The sequence below is a fragment of the Muntiacus reevesi genome, chromosome 2 (assembly GCF_963930625.1).
Source record: "Muntiacus reevesi chromosome 2, mMunRee1.1, whole genome shotgun sequence".
Classification (NCBI taxonomy): domain Eukaryota; kingdom Metazoa; phylum Chordata; class Mammalia; order Artiodactyla; family Cervidae; genus Muntiacus; species Muntiacus reevesi.
Window position 1 is genome coordinate 38675042 of NC_089250.1, and position 25524 is coordinate 38700565.

At 45.1% G+C, this 25524-nt stretch overlaps 1 protein-coding gene across 1 annotated transcript in view; it reads left to right on the plus strand.

Annotated features, from left to right (window-relative positions):
• CFAP61 (cilia and flagella associated protein 61) overlaps positions 1 to 25524 on the plus strand; it is a 231542-nt gene that overhangs the window by 154856 nt on the left and 51162 nt on the right. Inside the window, exons 21-22 of the mRNA XM_065921324.1 lie at positions 6670 to 6848; positions 18844 to 19136. Of these exons, the coding sequence (XP_065777396.1) occupies positions 6670 to 6848; positions 18844 to 19136 (472 nt within the window). The remainder of the gene's footprint in view (positions 1 to 6669; positions 6849 to 18843; positions 19137 to 25524) is intronic.

The following is a 25524-nucleotide window of genomic DNA, read 5'->3' on the forward strand; positions in this document are numbered from 1 at the left end:
TCCAAGAAAGCATTCTTCCCAAGGATAAAAACCGCAGCAAACTGGAGAAATGTCATCCTTGAAGCTGTGGTCCCAAAGTCGAACACTTGCCACTCACCAGAGCAGAATCCAGACCCAGCCTGTCATGCATCTACAGGAAATTAACTTTGCCTCAAGAGCCTACGGCTTCCCTGATGGCTTGGATGGTAAAGAATCCACCTGCAATGCGGGAGACCTGGGTCCAATCCCTGGGTCCAGGAGATCCCCTGGAGGAGGGAATGTCAACCCACTCCATTATCCTTGCCTGGAAAATCCCATGGACAGAGGAGCCTGGCGGGCTGCAGTCCATAGGGTTGCAAAGAGTCAGACACATCTGAGCAACTAACACTTTCAAGAGCCTAACATTTGGCGATGGTGCCAGGCTTGCAAGGAAATATTTCAGACATGCACACCTTCTGTCACCCTTGTGTTAATGTGTGTCTTGGTTACAAAGCTCTAGGGAGTGTGGCTGGTGGCTTACCTGGTACTCTCCATCTGGGTTAAATTCTCAAACTCTACTCGAGGAAAATGCCGCAGAATGTGACTGAAGCTGAGTTTGAACATTCTCACTCTGCAATGCAGCAGCATTTTGTGCAGAAATAGGTCATCTCTTTGATGGAAAGAGATTTAGATGATGGAGTCTTTTTGTTACATTTCCTCCAAGGAACTGGATAGACTCCAAGTTGGGTTTATATGGAGCTATCCACCCCCTCCACCATGTCCCACGAAAGCACTGGTGATGTTTTCCTGGTCCTGTCCCATGCTACCATGGGGATTCACTCATGGTTGAGCTGGTGGTCGTGGTGAGGACAGACAGCCTGGCAAACCTGAGCGTCACTTACTTCGATCACTGAACCCCAGTTACTGGTTGAGTGCGCCTGGGGCACTTCTGAAATAAACCCAGGCTGGGCCCCGCCCCCAGAGGCTTTGTTTAATTAATCTTGGGTGAGTGGGACCCAGTCATCAGTATTTTTTTTTGAAGCTCCCAGTTGATTCTTTTTAAAAAAAAAAATAAATTTAATTGGAAGATAATTACAACATTGTGATGGTTTTTGCCATACATCAACATGAATCAGCCACAGGTATACATGTATCCCCCCATCCTGAAGCCCCCTTCCACCTGCCTCCCCACCATCTGGGTTGTCCCAGAGCACCGACTTTGGGTGCCCTGCTTCATGCATTGAACTTACACTGATTTGAGGCTAGGTTGGAGAACTATGGACTCGAACATTCTAGAACCTCATCTTACTTTAGAGCAGCACTTCTCCAGCTGCCCTATGCACACACGTCCCCTGTGCATCTCATTAAAATGCAGATGCCAGCAGGTGGGGGGAGGGTGTGGCTGAGAAACCTCAATTCTGACTTGTTTCCAGGTGAGGCCAAGGCCGTCAAGGGAACCCCTGATGGTCCAGCTCGGATCAACCTCTGAGTGATGTCTTTTCTTCCTACCTCCTTCCCCCCTTCTTCTTCTTCTCCTTCTTCTTTTAAAGAAATCCAATTCTCCACGTGTAGAAAAGGATTTTTTTTTTTTCTGGATGAAGTATAAAAATAAACTAGGTCCTTAAATATTCCTCTTTTTTGAACATGAAATCAGAAGAAAACAGCAAGCACTCCTCTGTCCCCCACCCCACCCCCACCTCAGAGCTCCAGCTGCTCCCTGTGACTGTGGACTTGGGAAAATGTGCGAGGTGGCCCGGCCAGCTGTCCGGAGTCCCGGGCGCCTGCCCATGTGTGCCCAGCTGCCCCACGGCTTTCGTCTGTGGCACATTAAGCTCTTGCCCTTTTTACACTGGGCAACATGAAATGAAGAAGTGATCAAGAGTGTTCCAATTTAATTTTTCCAGAAGGACATGAAAACTAAAGGTACCTAAGCTGGTATTTTTTAAAGGCAGCTGAATTCATTGGGAGCTTCCAGCTCTTATTTCTCTCCCTATTTCCTTCTCTTCCAGTCTCTCCTGGTTTTGTCCCAATTTTGTGATTTAAAAACATACTAACAAACTGATGAAAGTAAGTAAGAAGACTATATGTTACATCTGTTATAAAATATAATTACAAACCTTAACCTCTAATCTGTCTTGTAAATGGCACGGATCAGTCTAAAATATCGTGCAATATTTTTGATATCCAGATCTACCACACTTTTTTTTTTTTTTTTAAATGAGAAAATCCATGCACAAGCTACACTGTGTTGCAGGGTTTCTCATGAGGAGGGCTAGTCTCTACTTTCAAGCCCTCTCTCCAGGTTCAACCATTCCAAGTCATTTCCGTTACTCAGTCTTCATGGGTTGCTCCCCAGAACTCGCAGAAATGTGTTTGTAGTTTTCCCCTTGATCGGTCGACTTCTGATATGACCTATGGCCTTTCCATTTTGGAAGATGAAGATTTTTCTGGTTCACATTCAGCACCCTCTAACCCCTCCCCCTCAACCCATGTATGGATTAGTTATTCTGATTGCTGAGCGCACACTGGTTCTGAAAAAACTGTGGGCAAGAGCTTACAACTGGGGTCCCCGAGCCCCCTCCACAGCTCTTGGCACATCATGCAGACCAAGAGAGGCCTGCCCCTACGCCGCGCTGTGAGTCATCTCAAAAAGAGGAAAGATAAAAGTGTGTCAGCCTGAAGTCAGATGAGTCAGCGTGGCCATGGGAAAACCATGGCTGGGACTCCCCTCGTGGCAGTGCTCTGGGGAAGCCAGGAAGCGGGGCAAAGATGGGCAGCCAGAGGGTAAAAGCGAAAAGAGAGATACACGGGGCAACAGCAAAAGGTGTCAGGCAAATTCATACAGCTGTTAGAAGCAGCAGCAATCATCACATCCAGCAAAGCAGAATTAACTGGAGAAATGCAGGAAGCCCCATTTCACAGATGAGGCAACTGAGATGCCGTGAGGCTGAGGCCCAAGGCCAGACAAGACAAATTGTCCACAGTCACAGCAGGGTGGCAGATTAGGGGCTAAGGTTAGAGCCCAGGTGGTCTGGCTCCAGTTCTTCATCTTTGTCTCTCTCTCTCCTCTCTCCCTCTTTCCCTGTCTCCTTCCCCTTCCTTCCTCCTTACCCTTTCCTTCCTGCTCCTTCCCATAGCTGTGGTGCAGAGGTTACCCTTGATGGCTTTTAAAAGTTTTCACAGCACACAAATTCTGGAACTTAATATATATAGCTTGAGTCAGATAAACAGGTTGTTGTTTTTTGTTGTTGTTGTTTCATTTTGTTTAAGTTTTTTTTCTTTCATTAAAAATATCTGGAGAAAAGCAACTCAGTTCTGGTAAAGTGGCTTCCAGGTGTCATCAGGAACCCAGACCCATCTGTCTTTTGTTATTCTGCCTTTAGAATGTTTTTCTATCCTCAGCATCTTGTGGTGGCCGCTGTGGTTCCAGCCATTTCATGTGCAAGAGGCAGGAAAGAGGAAGGACTAGGGCAAAATGACTTTTCCCACTGCCCTCTTCCCTCCCGCTTCCAAGGCATCCCTCATGAAAGATGCCTGCTTATCTCGCCTGACTTCTTAGGTCATAAGTGGGGAAATGTTCCAACTGGGCATATGTCCCAGGAATCCGTTACTAAGAAAGGAAGGGAGACAGAGTAATGGTAGGCCACCAGTATCCCCTACTGCCGTGTTAACTTGTTGAGAACGGGGTGGCCAACAGGCTCCCACCAGAGTTGATGCTCGGTCCTGAATCACTGGACTGGTTGGGAAGTCCCCTGCTTCTCTCCAGTCACAGTTTAGTGCCAGGTTAGTGGTGGCAGAGAACCTCTAATTTGGGGAGCTGGTACTGATAGGCTTCTATATTGCATGCCCTCCTACTGAACTTTACTCCCTCCTTTCACTGATGACATCATATGATTTTCCCCAATACCATAGATCCTTTTTAACGTATCGAGTTGTGCTAAACTCTGTGTGGGCAACTTAATTAGTTTAGTAACTTAAAAATTCTAGCTTGAGTTCTGCCTGTTTTGTGACATACCACTGTGCGAATATGAAAATACATTATCCCTTTAATTTCTAATTCTTTATAGTTTAGAAATGTGCAAAAACAACTCTACCTGCTTCAGTGCACAGAAGAATTATATGGATCTTTAGGCGGCAGTTACATCACAGGATTATAGCAAACTGATTTTCATTTTTGACCTTATTCCTTTTTTCCCCTCTTTTCTGTGGTTTTATTTTTTCCGTCTGAGCACACGATATCTGGAATGATAAGTTTAAAGTTTTATAAACTGAACGGCTCTGTTTGCTCTTCAGCTCTGCCTTTTTTTGCCAAGGATTTTTCCTGATTTGTTAAAGCATGATTTACTAAACTGATATAATGTTACCCCAAGTTCATTTTCTCTTATCTATCAATACAGTGCTTTTTGTAGTTCTGATAAAGTTTCAAACCTCTAAGGCACAGTATTCCACACTGTGCACTTAAATCACTCACCAAAGCCCCCGACTGCGAATGTGATTAATACCAGAATTTTACTGTGATATTGCTAAATACATTATATTGCTAATAAGAGATTGCCACCACAATTTTAGTTGTGATGCATACATGCGTGCTAAGTTGCTTCAGTTATGTCTGACTTTTTGCAACCCTACGACTGCAGCCCGCCAGGCTCCTCTGTTCGTGGGGATTCTCTAGGCAAGAATACTGGAGTGGGTTGCCATGCCCTCCTCCAGGGGATCTTCCCGACCCGGGGATCGAACCCGCATCTCTTACATCTCCTGCATGGGCAGGCAGGTCCTTTACACTAGCACTGCCTGGGAAGCCCTTTAGTTGTGATAAATGACCATAGTTTCTGGCCAGCCTCCTCACAGAGAAAAGACATCCAGGTTTAAAAATTGATTCTGTTTTTTTGTTCTTTAGTTCCACTTGAAATTGAATTACATACATCACAGTCGTGTAGTCACACTTTACTATTTCTCTTGAGGAAGGATGTACCAGCAAGTTCTCCAAATGTCATCTGGGGTTTAGTGAAGCCCCACATGCTCAGGCACCAGCCAGCATTCACATCCCCCTCATGGCTAGGGGTTGCCGGTGGTCCTCAGGGGAGGAAGAGCCTCTTTGAAGCCCGTGTTGGTCTCTGCGGCCAGTGAACACTTTGCCCTCTGTAGCTGTAGGAGTCTGGCCTCACGCCCTTAGGCCTCAGGCCACAAGCGAGCAGGACGCTGGCTCCTCTGATAGAAGCCAGGCTGCCTGGGCATTTCGCCGTAGGTTCCAGCCTCGCCATCTCCCATAATCTCCACCTGGCCACCAAATGCTACCCAGCAGGGCAGCGAGGGGCCACCGGGCACACCCGTCTCACTCTGCCCTTTAACTTGGCTTCCATGACGGCGCCTGTCTGTTTGATTTTCATTTGAACCAAAATAATGAACAAATCAAGAGTCCACATGAAAAAAAAGACACCAAGTATCTGGCATTTCTTGAGAGATGAGATCTGGCCAACCAGAACCCCGAGACTACCCTGGCAGTGAGTGGATGGAGCTGAGTCCAGGCTGAACACGCTGGCTGGGGTCAGGGCCATCCAGCTCATCACAGCATCCTGGACAACGAGGACCAGAGCCGGCCAGCATCCATGATCGTGCTGGTGTTGTTGCTTTCCCTACGGCAGAGGAAAGCATCCGTCTTCACTCGTGTCTGTGTCAAAAGTCAGGGAATGGGAGTTATACTGGAAGGGCTCTGCGCTGAGTGGGAGAGAGAAAGAGGGCAAGGCTGGGGAGGAATACTTCTTTGAAAAAGTGAGAGAGAAGCCAATAATTTTCACAAGTAAGCGGTAGCCCACTTCCCTCATTTGGTGTCTCGACCCTCTGTGCACTTAAATTTCAGTCCCTGATACAGTCGCTTCCATGCAGGTTTTTTTTTTTTTTAACCAAAAATGGCCACATCAAATGCAGTTCCACAGACTCTTCCACGGCCCCGTCCCTCCTATGGGAGCAGGTGGATCCTGATTTCCCTTCCCTTGGCCCTGGCCAGACCTTCATGATGAGCTCCATGACTGAACCTGTCAGGAGAGCCCCTGCTGGGCTCCCCAGGACCAGGTTAGAGAAGAGCTCTAACTGAGCCCTCTGCACTGCTGACCTCTCCCAGGACGTGCGCCCTGGAACCCAGCCACCCGGTCGTGAGGAAGCTCAAGTCACATGGTGTTCATGTGGCATCACGTCCCCCGCCCCAGCTGGGACCAACCTCTAGACACAGGCTGATAATGATTTGTCATCTGTTTAAACACCCACCCTGTCTTCTTGGGGAAAGAAAAAGGCTTGAGTTCATCTCCAGGTGATTCCAGCCCTTGACCATCAAGTCCCCACCCCCGGACTTCAGGTCTTCCCAGCTGAGGTCTCCGAAGAGACCTACTGTCCCCCACCTTTGCCCTGTCTGCGTGGCTGACCTGGGAGCCTCCTAATGGTTTCTCACGACCGAGCTTTGGAATAATTTGTTACGTAGCATCAAGATGACCAGGGCAGTTCCTTTTGAGAATTAGCTCCAAGTGGCCATTTCACCTGTCTGGTTTTTGTTTTGTTTTGTTGTTTTTTAAATTAAAACCTGACTCTATCTGGAGATGGAAAAAGGCACACCTTTACTGGGCTTTGCTTTGTTTATATGAATCCGTCAGTCAGTGAATTAATTACTGTTTGAACGCTTCACCTGTTACCACCAAAATAAGCATCTCTCTGTAATGCACCTCAGGTCCCATGCCCGACGGAGGTGGATATTAGCCTCCATCCGACCAACAGAGAGGTTTCAAACAGCTGCCTGCGGCGGTACACCGGCCCAATTCCCTGCAATCATTTCACCCTCAACGATGAGGAAGATTGCCTGAGGGCCCTGGCCTGGATCAAGAACAAGTCCATCACGGCCGAAGGTAAGGATGCTGGTTCCCGTGCATCTTTTCAGAACAGCGTTTTCTTTCCATAATGAGTCTTATTCTTCGTCTAGTTCCAGTGTATAATTAGTGCCTAATTAATTCCAACCAAATCATTCATCTGTCATGCTTTGTTTTCCAGATTAATTTACAACTTGTTGTCATTTTTGGATATCCAGCATGTTTGCCGGGGGAAAGAAAAGGGCTGGAGATAGTTTAATTATCTATAATTATTTTATTACACGAAATGAATATCCGAAGAGCAAAGCATGGCTAAAATCATTAACTAATTAAAGAATAATTTAATAAGCAAACATGTTTAGCAATTATATGGAAAATATGTCTCCTTTTGTGAGGCTGAAAAGACCTCGGAAGAAAAAGAAAGGTCTGAGTCGTAAGGGCTCTTTTCTCTCACCACCCGTTGTTCTCCGTCGTGGTTGCCCGCACAGTCGTTCCCACAGACACACACAGTCGAGTCGCCTGCCACTTTCTGCATCCAAATGAGAGGGGAAAGCATTTATACAAATGCCTCGGCCACTCAGAAGTGTCTTCTTAAGTGTCTTCCTCTTTCCCGCTTGGGTTCATGGAAATTGTTCGACTAATAGAATAACCAGAACAGGGCTTGGCTGCCGGTTTGTCTTGAATTGAAACCCGGGAGTCCACTTTTAGAGGTGACTTTCTGCAGCCTCTTCATTTTACTGAAAGCACAGGGAGGATCAGGGCCTTGGTCAGGTTATAAACTACCTGCAATGGGCTGATCTTCTAACCCAGGCCTTCAATTCGGTCCAGGGATCGAAGGATCACTAAGTGATTGGAGTATGGGGAATCAGTATATATGCAATCAAACATGTTAATCTATGTAATGTATTTATTTAAATATAATTTCATCATGTTAGTTACTATAATTAATGTTAGTTATTATGACTAACAATTAGAACCCACCTGCCAGTGCAGGAGATGTAAGTGATGCAGGTTTGATCCCTGGGTCTGGAAGATCCCCTGGAGGAGGGCATGGCAACCCACTCCAGTATTCTTGCCTGGAAAATCCCATGGACAGAGGAGCCTGATGGGCTACAGTCCATGGGGTCGCAAAGAGTTAGACAGGATTGAGCAACTTAGCTCACCACATTGTAATTAATGTTAGTTATTATAATCAATATTCGTTATTATAATTAATGTATTAAAATTATATACTTTCTTCTAATTTTTAGTGGAACTTTTTGGTTAACTCTCAAGTTCCTACACTTACTTCATTAAAAATAAAAAAATAGATATCAAAGGGAATTCAATACATTGCTGAATTCAATTTTTTAATACTTAAAGGCTATTTGAATCAAAACTTTTATGTGAGATTGGCCTGTTTTATCTTTTATGCTTGGCTTGTCCAGTTTTGAAACCGAGGGTATGCTAGTCTCACAAAATGTTTTGGGGAATCTTTCCACATTTTTCTGGGATCAGAAATACTTTGCATCACCTAAAAATTAGACAGGAATAACCCATAAAACCAACTGGGTCTGCAATCTTTGGGCAGGTGTGGGAGATACATATATATATACACACATATATATAATTACATATATATAGCTGTATACTGGGAACCCAGATTAAAACTTGATGAAGTATTTTAATATTTGCATTAGCACTTGGTGTTATTTTCAGTTTGGATCTGTATGTATTTAAAACTGTTTCAATATTTTAGCTGTTCTTTAATCACTGCCCTATGACCTAAGTACACCTACAGAATCACTGACTTTTACCATAAAGGGCCAGATAGTAAAAATTTTAGACTTTGCAGGGCATATGGTCTCTGTTCCAACTACCCAACTCTGCTGCTGTAGCAAGATAGCAGCCACTGACAATGTGTCAGCGAAGGGGCATGACTGTGTTCCAATAAAACTTTATTTACAAAAATAGGTGAATCATAGTTTTCAGAACCCTGCCTTTATCCATACAGTGTGTGACATTGCTGTCTTTGTTGTTTAGTCGCTCAGTCATGTCCAGCTCTTTGCAACACCATGGACTATAGCCTGCCAGGCTCCTCTGTCCGTGGGAATTCTCTAGGCAAGAATACTGGAGTGGGTAGCCATTCCCTTCTCCGGGGATCTTCCGACCCGGGGATCAACCCAGGTTTCCTGCATTGCAGTCAGGTTCTTTACCAGTTGAGCCACCAGGGACCCATTTCACCAAGTCCAGACCTCAAAATGTAACTTAAACTTGTGGAAAACACAAAAACCAGTGATTCATACAAAATATGATTATGTCTTAGGACCCTGCTCAGTCCTGTTACAATGTAATATTTTAATTGAGCTGTTGGCTGTTTTGAGGGCTAGGATTCAGAAGTCTTTTGACCAAGAAAAGGACCTTTGCATGTGGCAATGCAAGTTGTTTTTTTGGTTTTTTTTTTTTAGCTTCTTTCTACTCTGTAGACCTATTAAGCCTTCTCTTGGCCATATTGCCTTGTCAATGATCACCAGTTGAACAGGAATGGTGATTGTGGACTTTCCTGTCTCATTCCTATTTTAGATGGAAAAGTTCCCACTTCACTTTCATCTAAAAGTATGCCTTTTAGCTGTTTCTAATTTTCAGTCACAAATAAGTGCTGAATTTTATCAAATGCTTTTTTCTGCATCTATTGAGGTGATAAATAATTTTTTCTCCTTTCTCCATTAATTTGGTGAGTTACCTTAATTCTTTTTTCTTTAATTAATTTTTGAGTGTTGAGCTAACTTTGCATCTTGGAATAATTCTTAATGGGTCAAGATGAAAAATCCTATATCCTTATTCCTGGAATCAGAATGCTAACACATTTAGAAGAATTTGTATGCCTGTGTTCATGAGGGGTACTGGTGTACAATATTCTACAATGAAAGTTCTTAACTCTGAATGCTTATGGCAGAGTTCTTAGAAATTCCAAAGCAAAAAGTTCTTGGCTTTCAAATGGGGGAGGAGCATCCATGCTATTGCGTTGCCTTAACTAGTGGTCAAAGATGACATTCTGGTACCCACTTAAAGGGAAATAAATGGTTTTGCAAAATTTAAGAATGTCTCCCATTAGCCATTGCATAAAACCCATTCATGCCTGTTTTTATCTACTGAATGAACAGGTTAGGAAGTTGGTAGACATTAGCTTCCTATCTTCAAAGTAGGCTGCTTTCCAGATCCATTGCTTAACAATGCCCCTAGGGAATCTCCCAAGTGGGTTGTGTAAACAGTCAGAGGCCTGGCCCAGGCTCTGGAAGGCATCTGAGAAACCGATCCAGCCAAGTTCATTCAACTTAGGCTAGTGACCCTTTTCAGAGGACTCTAAGAGAAGTTGGGAAGAAAAACGTTAACCTCCTGCCTTGAGGAAGCTCTTTCTCTTTGTTGCTTTTCCATAATTAGAGCCCTATTCAGATGAATTCAATTAATCCCATTCCAGATATCTTCCTTACATGGGCTGCTGTGAGGAGCAAATGAGATTAATAAGCTATTTCATGTCCAACTCAGGGTCATGTCTCTTACATGGTAAGAGTTCAGTCACATAGGCTGTCCTTAGCCTTGTTACCACCACGACCGCTGTGCGATGGGGTTGTTGCTGTGCACCAAGCTTCCCCGGGTGTACATCTCAGCCCCTGCCGTCCTGCTGATGGTGCAGTCTAGCACGGTCTCTACACAAAAGATGGAGATCCATGTATGCCAGGCACCAGTCTGGTTGTAGAGGGGCACCACAGCCTTCATGGGAGCCCAGGAGAATGTGAAGTTTGGAGACAGCTTCCCCAAGGAGGGAGGATTTGAGCTCAGACTTAAAGGAGGGCAGGATAAGCAAGGGAAGAGAGAGGTTGGAGACGTCTGACTTGTATCCAAACCCATGGCCCAACAACTTGGGTCAGGCAGACTCCGTGAAGGGCAGCAATGAGATGGGGGAGTGGAGGGGTGAGGCTGGACACCTCAGTGTCCAGCCAAGTCCGGGTTTAACTGGTTACTTTTTAGAGGTTGGGGTCCCAAGGGTGATGCTGTGCATGTAGCAGCACTTCAGAAAGGTGAACCCCTGTCTCTGGCACCCACGGCGGGGTGAATTGGGGTTGGAGGTGGGGGCCACCGTGCTGGCGGGGAAGGGCTGGAAGCAGCCACCTTTGATCCATTTGGTGGTCCTGTTGGCAGAAGACCGCATCTAGCTTATTCCCACATCTGTGATGGGCCGATGGCGTTTGAAGTGGGAAACTAGAAGTTGGCACTCCATGAAACGGAGGAGCAGGGTTTTGTTCCCACATCCAGTTACCATCACTCCTCTTGTCAGCTCTCGGTTCCTAATTACGCCAGAAAGAATGTGGACGTTTTTCATCAGAGTTAGCTTTTGCTCGCTCTGTGCTAATTCTCCTTTCTCTCGGTAGTTCAGGGTGGGGTTGGAGGGAGGGGGGCACCGAGGATAGGGCCCTTCTGCCAAGAGCCTGAGAAAAAAATCTCCTGTGTCTCATGGGTGGGGATTGAGTCAAATGTCCACCCAAGAATCACACCCCACTCCTGGGACAGTCCAAGCCCAACTTGAAGCCCAGGGACTCAAGAAGAGGGGCTTGTCCTGAGGATGATGGAGGGATTGTTCTAAAAGGACAGATAGATTCTAGATAGCAGAAACAATGAATTTTTTTTTTTTTTAACTAAGAGGAAGTTAGCTTTCCTCTGAATTTCTGCCCTAAACATCTCCCCTAAAGCATCACCAGTCTCCCTCCATCCCCTGGCTGTTTTATCATGGAAATGCACAAACATCTCCCCTAAAGCATCACCAGTCTCCCTCCAACCCCCGACTGTTTTATCATGCCTCCCTCTGCTTCCAAAGGAGAAACAGTTGTTCTGTGATGGAATGAGTCCAGTCTGAAGGAAATTGTTTTGGGGTCTCTGGAGTTGGATGGGTTTATAGATGTAAATTATCCTAAACTATTAGAACTGCTCCAGCATCCCGGAGAAGAGCTGACATCAACGGCTTTCAACAGCAAACAAAACCCGGAGGGTTTAGCTGGCGGGGCGGGGGTTCAGATAGAACCCAGCAACCTAATACATTATAACAGTTTATGGCATTAATTGAAACTAATTGAAATTCAACTGCTATTACCTCTGTACTTTCCATGAAAATGAAAAGTAGGATGAAAGTAAAGTACAAAAAATCTACCGCTTTAATGGCCCGAAATGGATCAATTATTTTCATCTTTAGCTAAATACAGTTTACTGCCTTATTAAAAGCATGTTTGTAAGAAAAGTATAACATTAAAATTCCAGTGCATGAATCATCGAACAAAGCCCTTGTTATGCTATATCTAATATATTCTTCCTTTTTCATTTGGCAGAGCAACATGGGACAGGTCAGGCTTGGGTCATGGAAATCTTATGCTTTAACTTATGAAAAATAAAAAGTGTATTCTCTGGTCTATTCACAGACATAAAAATTTTTTAAGTGAGTGTTTATTTCATAATTTATAAATATTCTTTGATATCTATGAAAATTCTTTCATTATCTAGTTATTTCCAAAAGTTAATTATATAGATAAAATGCCAATTAGAGGTGGTTTTTAAGGAATGTGTTATATCAGTTCAGTTCAGTCACTCAGTCAGTCCAACTCTTTGCATCCCCATGGGCTGTAGCATGCAAGGTTTCCCTATCCATCACCAGCTCCTGGAGCTTGTTCAAACTCATGTCCATCGAGTCAGTGATGCTATCCAACCATCTCATCTTCTGTCCTCCCCTTCTCCTCCCACCTTTAGTCTTCCCCAGCATCAGGGTCTTTTCCAATGAGTCAGTTCTTCACATCAGGTGGCCAAAGTATTGGAGTTTCAGCTTCAGCATCAGTCCTTCCAGTGGATATTCAGGACTGATTTCCTTCAGGATTGACTGGTTTGATCTCCTTGCAGTCCAAGGGACTCTCAAGAGTCTTCTCCAACACCACAGTAGTCAAATATACATACATATATATATATATATATGTATATACATATAATATAGGTATTTAGAACATGTTTTATATCCATCTGCAAATACAGTGTGGTGGTGTGAGCGGGCATGCGTGCTAATTCACTTCAGTTGTGTCCAACTCTTTGTGACCCCACAGGCTACAACCCGCCAGACTTCTCTGTCAATGGGATTCTCCAGGCAAGAATGCTGGCAAGAATGCTGGAGTGGGTTGCCGTGCCCTCCTGGTTCTCAAATCAGACCTGGCAGGTCTGAACCCTGCTGAACCATCTACGGCTGTGTGACCTGGAGCTTGTCACTTAACCTCTCTGTGCTCAGTTTTCTAGAAAGCATAATTAAACTTTTCTCCTGGGCCTGTTCTGGTCATAATAATTCTGTTTCTTTTGATGTGGAAAAAGAGCTATAATTTTTCATCAAAATGCAATGGAATATGTAAATATACATGCATAGAAGTCATTTAAAGTACAGAAATTAATGTATAACTCTTGTTTCCTCTGGTCTTCAAAATACATTTACTACAAAGAAAAATTCTTATTAATATTTGTATGCATAATTCCTAAATTTATTTCCTGTCCTCTTGAGAGCTGATTTCCTGGCCAGAACGTCAGATCAGAAATTCCTGCCCTGTTCTTCTTTCCAAGGGATGGTTTTCTTCCTGGAGAATCCTCCCATCTCTGTATCTTGGGTGTATTTGCTTTGTTTTCCTGGTCACACAATCAGAGTTGCTCGTGTGTTCATTTACAGCGTCAAACAAGAGAGTAGCAAAAACATCACCTTTCCATTCATGCCAACATTTCAAGCAGCAGGTCTTAGTGCTTTTTCAGCCTCAGGTGGGTGACAGCTCACTGGAGTGGTGATAGGAGTCACCATGTCCCCTCCTCCTCCCCAGCTGGGCTGTCAGCGCTGCAGGAAGCCCCTCTTATCTTTGGAAGCTCCCTTGCACATTCGGTCCCAAAGGTTGCTGCAGGTGGGCATGAGAGAGAGACTGGGTGCTGTTTCCAGCCAACTTTAATTACAGGGGCTTTCCAAGGTTGTCTTTCTTTCTTTTTTTTTTTTTTTACTACCCCTCTGTCCCCCTTACCCTGCCTCCTGATTCAGCTCTGTAATCTCCCTAATGCATAATTTATCCCCTAAAAGGGACAACAGAGATCAGCCTCCCATGAAAACTGCTGCAGTCCTATTCCGTCATCCTTCCTTGAAAATCGACCCAGTCTGTTCTAATCATCGGTTGCCATTTACCATTTCCAAGTAGGACTGCCTGCCATTTCTCCTCTGTCAGCCATCAGATCAAGTGCAAAGACTGGTTGTTTCTTATCTATTAAATAAACTGAGCTGCAAAGAAGGCAATGAGTGGATCTCTTAGCATACAACTGATACCCAGGGGGACATCGTAAGCTTTTCCACTCTGCTGCTTCCCTACTTGCAGGGGAACGTCCAAAGAACATACATGAATGCATCTCCTTCTAAATACTTGCAAACACTCTGTGAGTTACACAGCACCGAAGTGGTAGAACTGCATGAGCTGGATGAATCTTTAATGACCTGGAGTTGTCTGACCTCTGAAGCCCGCTGTAGATGATAGATACTGGGGGTACTGCATACCCTGGGGCTGCTTCTCAGCCCACCCCAACAGCCATCAGGGTGTTCTGCACCAGGAGGACCCCAGCTACCCCGCCTGGCCCTCTCAGGCTCGGACACACTGGCAGACTCAGCATCGCCCTTACAAAGCCGTTTTCACTGCAGTTATTCATGGCCCAGTTCCCCCAGCCCCTCTCCCACCCTACAACCGCTTCCTTTCACCTGCATTTATTTGTTTCTTTATTTGGCCGTGCCATGAGGCATGAGGGCTTCCCCAGTGGCGCTAATGGTAAAGGACCTGCCTGCCAATGCAGGAGGCATAAGAGACATGGGTTCGATCCCTGGGTCAGAAAGATCCCCTGGAGGTAGGCTTGGCAACCCACTCCAGTATTCTTGCCTGGAGAATCCCATGGACAGAGGAGCTGGCAGGTTACAGTCCATGGGGTCGCAAAGAGTCAGGCACGACTGAAGAGACTTAGCACACACGCACGATGCAGCATGATTTCCTCTACCAGTCATAGAACCCGCGCCCCCTGCTCTATGAGTGGTCTTAACCACTGAACTTCCAGGCAAGTCCCTCATGCACCTACTTTTAAACCCTTTCTTGCTTCTAACTCAGCCAGAGATGATAAAATCGATTTAACTCCGCCCCCTCCCTTTCTTTCTCCAGTTGTTCCCCCTCCATCTTCCCTCCCTGAGACAGCCCCAGATCCACCCAACAGTCCGCAGCACAGTAGTCATACAAAGGGCTCACCTCCCTGGAAAACATCCTTGGTCCTGGGTTTAAATGAGAACCCACACAATAGGAGTGTTACTCTATACTGTTGTGTTGGAGGCACACACAGTTTGGGTTACATTTAGAACTGGGTAGGATTTTGTGGGCTGGAAGAGAAAAGAAGCCCAGTAGCCAGATCTAACGTTTCTGTCTTACAGATCTCAAGTATACAATCCATCCTGTGGCTGGTTCAGTCTTTCTTGCAGTGTCAGCTTCGTAGTGAACAGCAGGTAGAAGTACATAGTAGGAAAACCCTGCCAGAATGAGGGTGTCCTGCAGTAAACATTGAGAGGACCCAAAAGGAATGCTTAGTCAGTCTCGGGTCAGCAAGCTGATAAAGCCTAAACATTCTTCCATGCATCTGGCCAGGAAGCATGTTGTCCTACTTGCTGTAGAGAGACTGTGTGGAGCCCCATGGTGGGCAGGGTGAGCCTGAAGTCCACCCCTGGGTAAGCGATGCAAGGGAGGCAGGTAGAGACAATCTTGGATCCTTGGAAGCCTCACTTGGCTGGAGGCTGGATCCTCTACTGGGGCCCAGACACGACCACAGCCACAGCCCAGCCCAGGAGGGCTTTTAAGAGCCCTAGTTACAGGACTTCCCTGGTGGGTCCTGTGTTGGGAATCCTAGTTTTCCACTGCAAGGAGTGTAGGTCCAATCCTTTGTCAGGGAACTAAGACCTTACATGCCATTTGGCATGGCCAAAAAAGGAAAAAAAATAAGTAGTTTCCAAAAAGTTTTAGTTCCATGCAAGTAAAATTATTCTGATAAATATAAGCAATCATATTTTTTACCTAGATTGATTTGTCCTGAAATGAATACATTAACAATCAAACTCTTTATCTGCTGGGTTTTTTTCCTGGGGATTCCCCAAAATATAAGAATTTGCTTCTCCTATGAATTGTCTTCATACTTATATTTTTACTTTTAGCTTATGAAAAAGTTACAGGCATTTGCCTGAAGCCAATGTTATTGATAACAATTCTGTTATTGTTACTGATAGTAATAATAATAAGGGCTTGTATATTTAAAATGCCTACCTTTGGGCCTGATATATCAGAGTCGTGAGATAAACAGGAATTGAATCTAAAAATTTTTTGCAAAGGAAAAGTTGGAAATGATGCAGAAATAAGTCACAACTGCACAAAGATAATGAAAAGAATAATCCAGTCCCTACCTCCCACTCTGGAGTAGGAAAGCTTAAAAGCTGAAGGACTGAACTGGCAAAGAGTAACAGGCTGACTTCATAACATTGGGTTTTGTGGTATTCATGGAGGGATGTGATTTGATCTGTGGCTTGTTATTTAGGTAGTATAAAATTATAATGGGATTCTACTCTGTTTTGTGGGATGGGACAATGTAAATAAATGATCAGTAAAACATGTTTAGATGAAAATTTTAGATGACATCACATAGGCCTCATGTAGGCATAGGCACACACAGAGTCCTGTGCCCAATGTAACTGTGATTTTGGAATGTTAGTCAATGAACACACACACATACACATCCGTGCTGTGGACCGAGTGTGCTTCACCCCTTTAGGCATGGGTTTGGCTGCTTGACTTGCTTTGGTCAAGGGAACATTAGTGGCTGTTCCCAGGAGAGCCTTGGAAAGTGCCTGAGCAGTCATGCCTGCCCTCCTGCACAGCTCCCAAAAGAGAATATGCCTCAGGTTGCTATTGGTCCAAAGAGGCTGAGAGAGGTATGGTGGTACCGAACTGACCCCAACCATAGCTTGGATCCATAGCAGCCAGCATTTGTCAGCCTGCAGACCTGTGAGCTGACCTACCACAAGCTTTTTGGTTTTTTGGCATTGAGTTTGAGGGTAGCTTGTTACACAGCATTATTGTGACAATAGCTGACAGTTACAATAACCAAAGTCTCATGTTTGGGGGAGGTGTTTCAAATTACATTAAAAGACAAACTAAAAGATAACTATTTAGAAGTTAGCATACACACACACACACACACACACACACACACACACATATATATAATTTAAATAGATTTAAATTAAGTAGACATCTAATTTAAATAGGTTTTATGAAACGTATTATCTTTTGAAGTCCTCAGACTCTCCAACTGCCTACAATCTGTGGGCAACCCTGGCTAAACATACAGCCCTCTAATGACCCCAGCAGCCTGGCATTGCTGGGGCTTCTGTGAGCCTTTCTGTGTAATGAAAAAACAGAATAGTTTCTAAAAGCCCACATGAAGGAGAAACTGGAAAAATAATGAAACTCTGAGTTCCATGGGGCCTAAACGCTTAATCTGTTTCATGGGAAGTTGTTTTCACATGCAAACTTGAAAGAAGGGACAGAGGACCTCAAATCTGGACAATGTGAGGTTCAAGTTTTGGCTCTCCTGGTGGGCTACTTCTTTGTTGTGTCAGACCTCCAGGAGTCACGTTTTGCAGCAGGTGGGTACCTCAATAATTTAAACAAAACGTTGGCTCTTTAAGCTAAGGAAAATGCAGCTTACCCAGGAAGGTCACACTAGTGAGTCTGAACGGGGAGGTGATCAGAGCCCCCAGATCAGAATGTCCTAGGGAAGGCGGGGAGAAAGGGCCCTGCCCCTGGCTTCTTTCCCCCTTGGGGAGTAGGGGAGGACCTCCTAGAAGCTCTGCAAAATGCCTGAAAGCAATTCCAGTTCCTTTTCTTCTAGGCAAGTAAGATAAGCCATTATACCTCCTTTCAGTTTGATTTTTGCATAATTTATTCCACAAAATTTAGTAAATACACTTGCCATTTATTTTGTCTCTTAAAATTCCTCTTCATATCATTTCACAAACAGAAGGAAAAAGAGAGGTAAAGTTTTGTGGTAAAATTGTTACAGCTTGCCGAAATGTGAGTCCACAGCAGTTTCTTTCTTTGTGAAGAGGTAATAATGCCAATTCGATGTCAAAAATAGCATATGAATAGCACATAATACATTTCACTCGTATAATAGGATCATTGGTCTTAAAATTTATATCATTATCAGAAGAGCATATGTAATTACTTCTGTAATATTTTTAAGAAATATAAATAAATTATATCATCAAAGTGCTCTCACACAGTAGAAATCTTTCAAGATTATTTTATGATTTTATTTTTCCTCACCAAAAGAATACCCATCAATCTCTCGCTAGGTCTTAGCACATTAAATTGTAAAACTCAGGATTTGAATCTTTATAAAATTATCTGTTGCAAAGCAGAATGTTCTAGTCTTTAGTTCTCAAAAAAAGTTTTCTTGAAATCAACACAATTCAACAATTAAATAATGAAATATCCATACCATCATACACATGACTATTTTTTTTAAACCATTGTCCTGTTCATGACTCAAGAAGAATTTGCATTTATTGCAAACTTTTGCCATTTTTTCCCCCTTAATAAGTATGGCAAATAGGGGACAAAAACAAGATAAAAGGTTTTATTCTTGACCGTTTCATTTAGCATAATTTCAACTTTCAAATTATAGGAACATAAATGAATATCCTACTTGTGTGTTAAAAGTACTTGACTACTTTGTGGGATGTTGTGTGTCCATTCTTTGCTAAATTATCTTGGTTGCCGTTGCTAGGTAACACTGCTAGCTTCCCACAGCTGAAAAAAAATAAGAGGGTTGAGGGAGCAATTCAGCATTATTAGCATTTGACTAATAAGATTATTGGTTGTTGTTTTTTTTTGAGCTATGTATCTTAGCAATTTGTCCCCTTTTCTAGGGAACGTCATCATCTATGGGAACTCAATTGACACATACACCACTGTGGAGACCCTCTTGAACCTGGGGATCAGGGGCTCCTGCATCCACCTGGTACAACACCCACCCACGTCCATCATCACCTGCATCAACGACTGCGCAGTGGAGGGTGCGATAGAAGAGGCACTCCAGGCCGCGGGGGTGACTGTGTACCGGGACGCGCTGCTGGCTCAGTGGAACAACGGGCTGTACCCGGACCCCATCCACACCGCCAGCTTCACCACGCCTACCAAGCCCTTCCAGCTCCCCTGCTCCGTAAGTAGGTCCCCGGAACCTCACTCACCACCTTGGGAGAGCTATAGTCACAGTTTCCCTGCCACACCCTCTCCAGCCCATGCAAACTTTCAGAGTTTCTGTTGCTACGTAATGAGGCGCCCAAACCGAGTGACCTAAACCAACAGCAGTCACTCCTGAGTCTCTCTCGTGCTCCCAGGGTGGGACTTGGCTCATCGGGCAGGCATCCCTAGAGGTCTTTGCTGAGGATGAAAGGGGACTGGGTAGGGCTGGAGCCATCTAGAAGGTGTGTCCACCCACTTGTCTGGCTACTGGTGTCAGATCAGGCTCAGGTGAGATGCTGATCAGAACAATCATAGATGGCCCCTCCATGGGACTGAGCTTCTCCTCAGCATGGTGAATGGTTCCAAAAGCACTGGGACAGAGACAGAGGGGATCAAGAGAGATGGAGAGAGACAGAGAGAGACCAAGATAGAAACAGAGAGCCAGAGAGAAACAGACAGATGGAGACAGAAACAGACAGACAGAGAGCCAGAGATACAGAGAGAGAGATAGAAACAGAGATAGAGACAGAGAGATGATAGAGACAGTGACAGCATCCCTCCTTCCGTGACCTAGCCTCATATGTCAAGCGGCATCCTTCCACCATATTCTGAGTCCTGGAGGCAGGTCACCGAGGCAGCCCACATGCAAAGGAATGGGAACTGGATCCCCCTCCTGCTTATGGATGGAGTGTCAGGATTTGAGGACTGCCAGCTCCCATATTTCGGCCACCTGATGCAAAGAGCTGACTTATTAGAGCTGACCCTGATGCTGGGAAGGATTGAAGGCAGGAGAAGGGGACAACAGAGGATAAGATGGTTGGATGACATCACTGACTCACTAGACATGAGTTTGAGCAAACTCCGGGAGTTGGTGATGAACAGGGAAGCCTGGCACGCTGTAGTCCATGGGGTTGCAAAGAGTCGGACATGACTGAGCGCCTGAGCAGCAACAAGCCCCACTGTGAGCAAGTCCCGGTGCCATGCTACCCTCTTGCAGTGCATTCCGTCCCCTCCTCACAACAGCTCTGTCACAGGGAGCACCCCCACTTTACAGACAGAACACGATGGCTCCCCATCAGCTTAAGATCTAACCCAGGCTAACAGGCCCTCAAAGTGTGTGCTGTGTTGACCTCCCAGGATTCTGGAAACAGCTACAGTGGTTCTCTCCCTGTGGAACAGGGACTTAGAATAGTTCAGCTCACAGCCTGTTCGGGAGATGAGCAGAAGCCAGGAGGAAGAGGGGAAGGGGCCAGTCGATGCGCCAGAGAAACAAGAGACCCCTCAGGAGGGGGCAGCGGTCAGCATGAGGGCTGGAGTTTTGGGGGTCAAGGGTTGGGATGAAGGATACCAGCAGCCTCTGGTGGGCAGACCACCTGGGGGAGGCCCGCAGGGGCTCATGGGGGTCCATTACCTGGCAGTACGGGCTGGTGGCCTAAGTCAGGGCTTCTCACCCCAGTGCTCTTACGGGTGGGTGCTGTGACCCGCGTCCCCCAGAACCCAGACAGGAGGAGCTCAAGGCAGACCGCGTGTCAGAGGAGCTTCCCCACCACCTCTCATTTCATTCTGATAACCCAGGGGATTCTGCATTCCGCTCCTCAAGAACATTCATTCCTTCCTTCACTCTGCAGAGATTTACTGGACACATACTAGGTCTCAAGCTTGGTCCTAAGTGTGAGGGATATAGCAGTGAAAAATAAAAAGTTCATAGTATTTTAATAGAATAGTAACACCAACTACATATGTACGTCACAATGCCTATTTAAGAGAGGAAAAATCAAGATCTTCTCATCGAAAGTTTCCTCCCATAATGATGATCCTGAAAGGGGTGTGCCAAGTGTACCCTGGGGGGGGATTCTGGGGGTGAGTACACACCCTGCCTAGGGAGCGCAGGTACAAGAAGACCTTCCCCAAGTATCTGACTGAATACAGGGTCTGTAGCAGCCCCCACCAGCCTTCACTCTCCTGTTAGGTCAGAACTAGAATCAAGGCAAAGACACCTTGCAGATACTCTCAACCACCTTGATCCAGCATGCCTTCCTACCCAGACTTCCCCCTAAAGTAATGAGTCAGACTGTGGCCCACTGTCCTTGGGTCCTGTCTCCTGCTCCCCCCTTGCTCTGCTCTGCACCACGAGCAGTGGCCTCTGCAGGGTCCCCTCCCAGCTGTGTATCTCCCCACACCGCCCCCCCACCCCGAAACTCTCATCTGTGTTTGGCCAACAATAGGTACCAGCTGGAGATTCCCAGTTGGCACTAGTGCTAAAGAACCCACCTACCAATGCAGGAGATGTAAAAGATGTGGGTTCTGTCCCTGCATCAGGAAAATCCCATGGAAGAGGGCACAGCAACCCACTCCAGTCTTCTTGCCTGGAGAATCCCATGGACAGAAGAGCCCGGTGGGCTACGCTCCATGGGGTCACAAAGAGTCAGACACGACTGAGTGACTTAGCATAGCACAGGTACCGGCTGGGGATTAGAAGCCTAAAGAAGGTGAGAGATAAGGGTATTTATCCCTCCGATCATCAGCTTTGAGTAGTGTCTCTGTCAGGGCACTAGGAGACTTTTGACAAAAGTGAAAGTGAGTCACTCAGTCGTGTCCAACTCTATGTGACCCCGTGGACCATAGCCCTGTCCATGGGGTTTTCCAGGCAAGAGTACTGGAGTTGGTTGCCGTTCCCTTCTCCAAGACTTTGATGGGGACAAGTATACTCACATCTCCACTGTGGTTTTGGGGTCATGGTTTGAATTATGTCCCCTGGAGAGCTACAGTCCTAAGCCTCAGGACCTGAACGTGACCTTGCTTGGAAATAGGATCTTAGTCAAGCAAAGAGAAGATCATCCTGGATTGGGGTGGGTCCTAAGTCTGATAATTGGTGCCCTTATATGGAGAGAAAGATGTGATGGCAGAGAGGAGGAGCCCGCGTGCTGACGGAAGTAGAGACGGAGTGATGGCACCCGCCATCTGACCCTGAATAGCACAAATGGGCAGCAGCCGCCAGAAACGAAGACGAGGCAAAGACCTGTCTAAAGTTCTCTGTCTAGCTAGACGTTTGTCAATTGTATTGATTTTTTTCCCCCCAAAGCACCAGCTTTTGAGTTTGTTAATTGTCTCTGTTGTCTGTCAGTTTTCTCTCTCATTGATTTCTGCTCTTAACAGTTATTTTCTTTTTTTCTGCTTGCTTTGGCTTTACCGTGCCTTTCTTTTCCTAGTTCCTTAAGGTAGAACCTTAGGGCATTATTTATACAGGCATTTAAAGCAGATGTTTCTTCTAATACTCCATATTTTCAGCCAAGATGTAATATTCAATTGGCCTTATAGGAGCACATTAATTGTGTTTGAGAGGTTTGAGAGATCCGTGACTCAGAACTTGTGTTCCCAGGGACAGTGCTGGATTTGCTGTTCCAGTAATCGGTCCATTCCACCAACTCCTATGTCTCCAATGTAACCATGTTCTGAATGCCTACTCCAAAACGGTATAATATAACACGATTTCAGTAGAAGTGCTGGTAATCTTCCAAACCCAAGAAAACAAGGGATAGTATATTTAATGTGCCCCTTACCTGGTGGCTCAGAGGTTAAAACATCTGCCTGCATTGACCTGGGTTTGATCCCTGGGTCAGGAAGATCCCCTGGAGAAGGAAATGGCAGCCCACTCCAGTATTCTTGCCTAGAGAATCCCTTGGATGGAGCAGCCTGGTGGGCTACATTAGTCCATGGGGTCGCAAAGAGTTAGACACAACTGAGCAACTTCACTTTCACTTAATGAAAAGTGGAAGCTTCACTGGTGGCTCAGACGGTAAAAGCCTCTGCCTGCAATGCGGGAGACCCGGGTTGGACCCCTGGGTTGGGAAGCTCCCCTGGAGAAAGAAATGGCAACCCACTCCAGTATTCTTGCCTAGAAAATTCCATGGATGGAGGAGCCTGGTGGGCTACAGTCCATGGGGTTGCAAAGAGTCGGACACGATTGAGCTACTTCACTTTTACTTTAATAAAAGGTAGATTTAACTAAGAGATAAACTAAGTATGTAGAAGAACTTTGTGCAGGTGTTGAAGGAGAATTCTGAGCATTAATGGTCCTGTTTTGCACGTACAATTTCAATTCAAATATCTCTCTGTATTTTTCTATGGGTAAGAAGTCTTTCTATATAGATGGAAAAGGAGTAGAGGCAAAAAAAAAAAAAAAAGAGTAGAGAGACAGATTCAGAGTGAGGAACTCAGAGAAATATATTTTCCTGTGGTCACTGAATAAGGTTAAAAGCAGAAATAATTTTATAACAGATTAGAGAGAAAGAAGATACCTGAATGGGAGTAATTGGGAGAGGATTAGATGTGTAAGTGAACAGAGACAGGGAAAGGGGAAAAGTCCTTGCTGGTTCCCTCAGGAAGAAGAAAGAATACCACAGGGATGGTGGACTCAAGTCAAGTGCTGTCCAGTAGAACTTCCTGTGATGGTAGAAATGGTCCATACTTGTGCAGTCCAATATGGCAGCCGCTGCCACCGCTGCTTTTGGGCGTTTGAAATAGGCCACAACTGAGGGTCTGGATTTTAAATTTTACTTACTTTTAATTAATTTGGATTTATTTATTTTAAAAATATTTATTTATTTGGCTGTGCCAGGTCTTATTTACAACTTGTGGGATCTTTAGTTGTGGCATGCAGGATCTAGTTCCCTGACCAAGGATCAAACTGGGGCTGCCAGTGATGGGAGCTCAGAGTCTTAGCCACTGGACCACTAGGGAAAGTGAAAGTGTTCGTCAGTCAGTCGTCTCTGACTCTTTGTGACCCCATGGACTGTAGCCTACTATGCTCCTTTGTCCATGGAATTTTCTAGGCAAGAATACTGGAGTGGGTTGCCATTCCCTTCTCCAGGGGATCTCTCCTACCCAGGGATAGAACCTGGAGCTCTCACATTGCAGGCAGATCCTTTACCAGCTGAGCCATCAGAGAAACCAGACCACTATGGAAGTACCTAATTAATTTTGATTTAAATGTGTATAGTCACCTGTGATTATTGGCTGTCGCAGGCTCATTCCTGGCTTACTCCTCATTCATGCACTGTTCTTGGGTGGAGAAGGGGTGTGGAATGGCTCTGCTTATTTAACTTCTATACAAAATACATCATGTGACATGTTGGGCTGGGTGAATCACAAACTGGAATCAAGATTGCCAGGAGAAATATCAATAGCCTCAGATATGTAGATGATACCACTCTAATGGCAGAAGGTAAAGAGGAACTAAAGAGCCTCTTGAGGAGAATGAAAGAGGAGGGTGAAAAAGCTAGCTTGAAACTCAACATTAAAAAAAAAAAAAAAAAACCTAAGATTCATGGCAAATAGGAGGGGTGGGAATAGAAGCAGTGACAGATTTTCTTTTCTTGTGCTCCAAAATTACTGCAGATCGTGACTGCAGCCATGAAATAAGAAGACAATTGCTCCTTGGAAGAAAAACTATGACAGACCTGTGTATTAAAAAGCAGAAGCATCACTTTGCCTACAAACACCCATATGGTTAAAGCTATGGTTTTTCTAGTAGTCATGTATGGATTTGAGAGTTGCACCATAAAGAAAGCTGAGTGCTAAAGAATTGATGCTTTTGAATTGTGGTGCTGGAGACTTTTAAGAGTTCCTTGGCCTGCAAGGAGATCAAACCAGTCCATCTTAAAGGAAATTAACTTTGAGTATTCATTGGAAGGATTGATGCTGAAGCTGAAACTCCAATACTTTGGCCACTTGGTGCAAAAAGCCAACTCATTGGAAAAAAGACCCTGATGCTTGGAAAGAGCAAGAGAAGGGGGCAACAGAGGATGAGATGGTTAGATAGCATCACTGGCTCAGTAGACATAAATTTGAGCAAAGTCTGGGAGATGGTGAGGGACAGGGGAGCCTGGTGTGCTGCAGTCCATGGGGTTGCAAAGAGTGGAACATGACTTAGTGACTGAATAGCAACAACTAAGATAAAAATGAGTCAATTTAGCCTCTTCCACAACAACTGAAGCCCTAAAAACAAACAACTTAGACTGGCTTCCCTGGTAGCTCAGCTGGTAAAGAAATTGCCTGCAATGCAGGAGACCCTGATTTGATTTCTGGGTCAGGAAGATCCCCTGGAGAAGGGAATGACTACCCACTCTAGTATTCTGGCCTGGAGAATTGCATGGACTGTATAGTCCAAGGGGTCACAACAAGTTGGACACAACTAAGCGACTTTCACTTTCACTAGATGCTTTGATGACTTAACATCAATACGGAAGATGATTTCCAGATGAGTGTGAGAAAGTATTAAAATTTGGGCAGAGAATGTGGGGGTGGGGCATGCAGGTACCCTGTATATATTCACTGAATCAGTCTCTGCCCTCCCAGGACAGGAG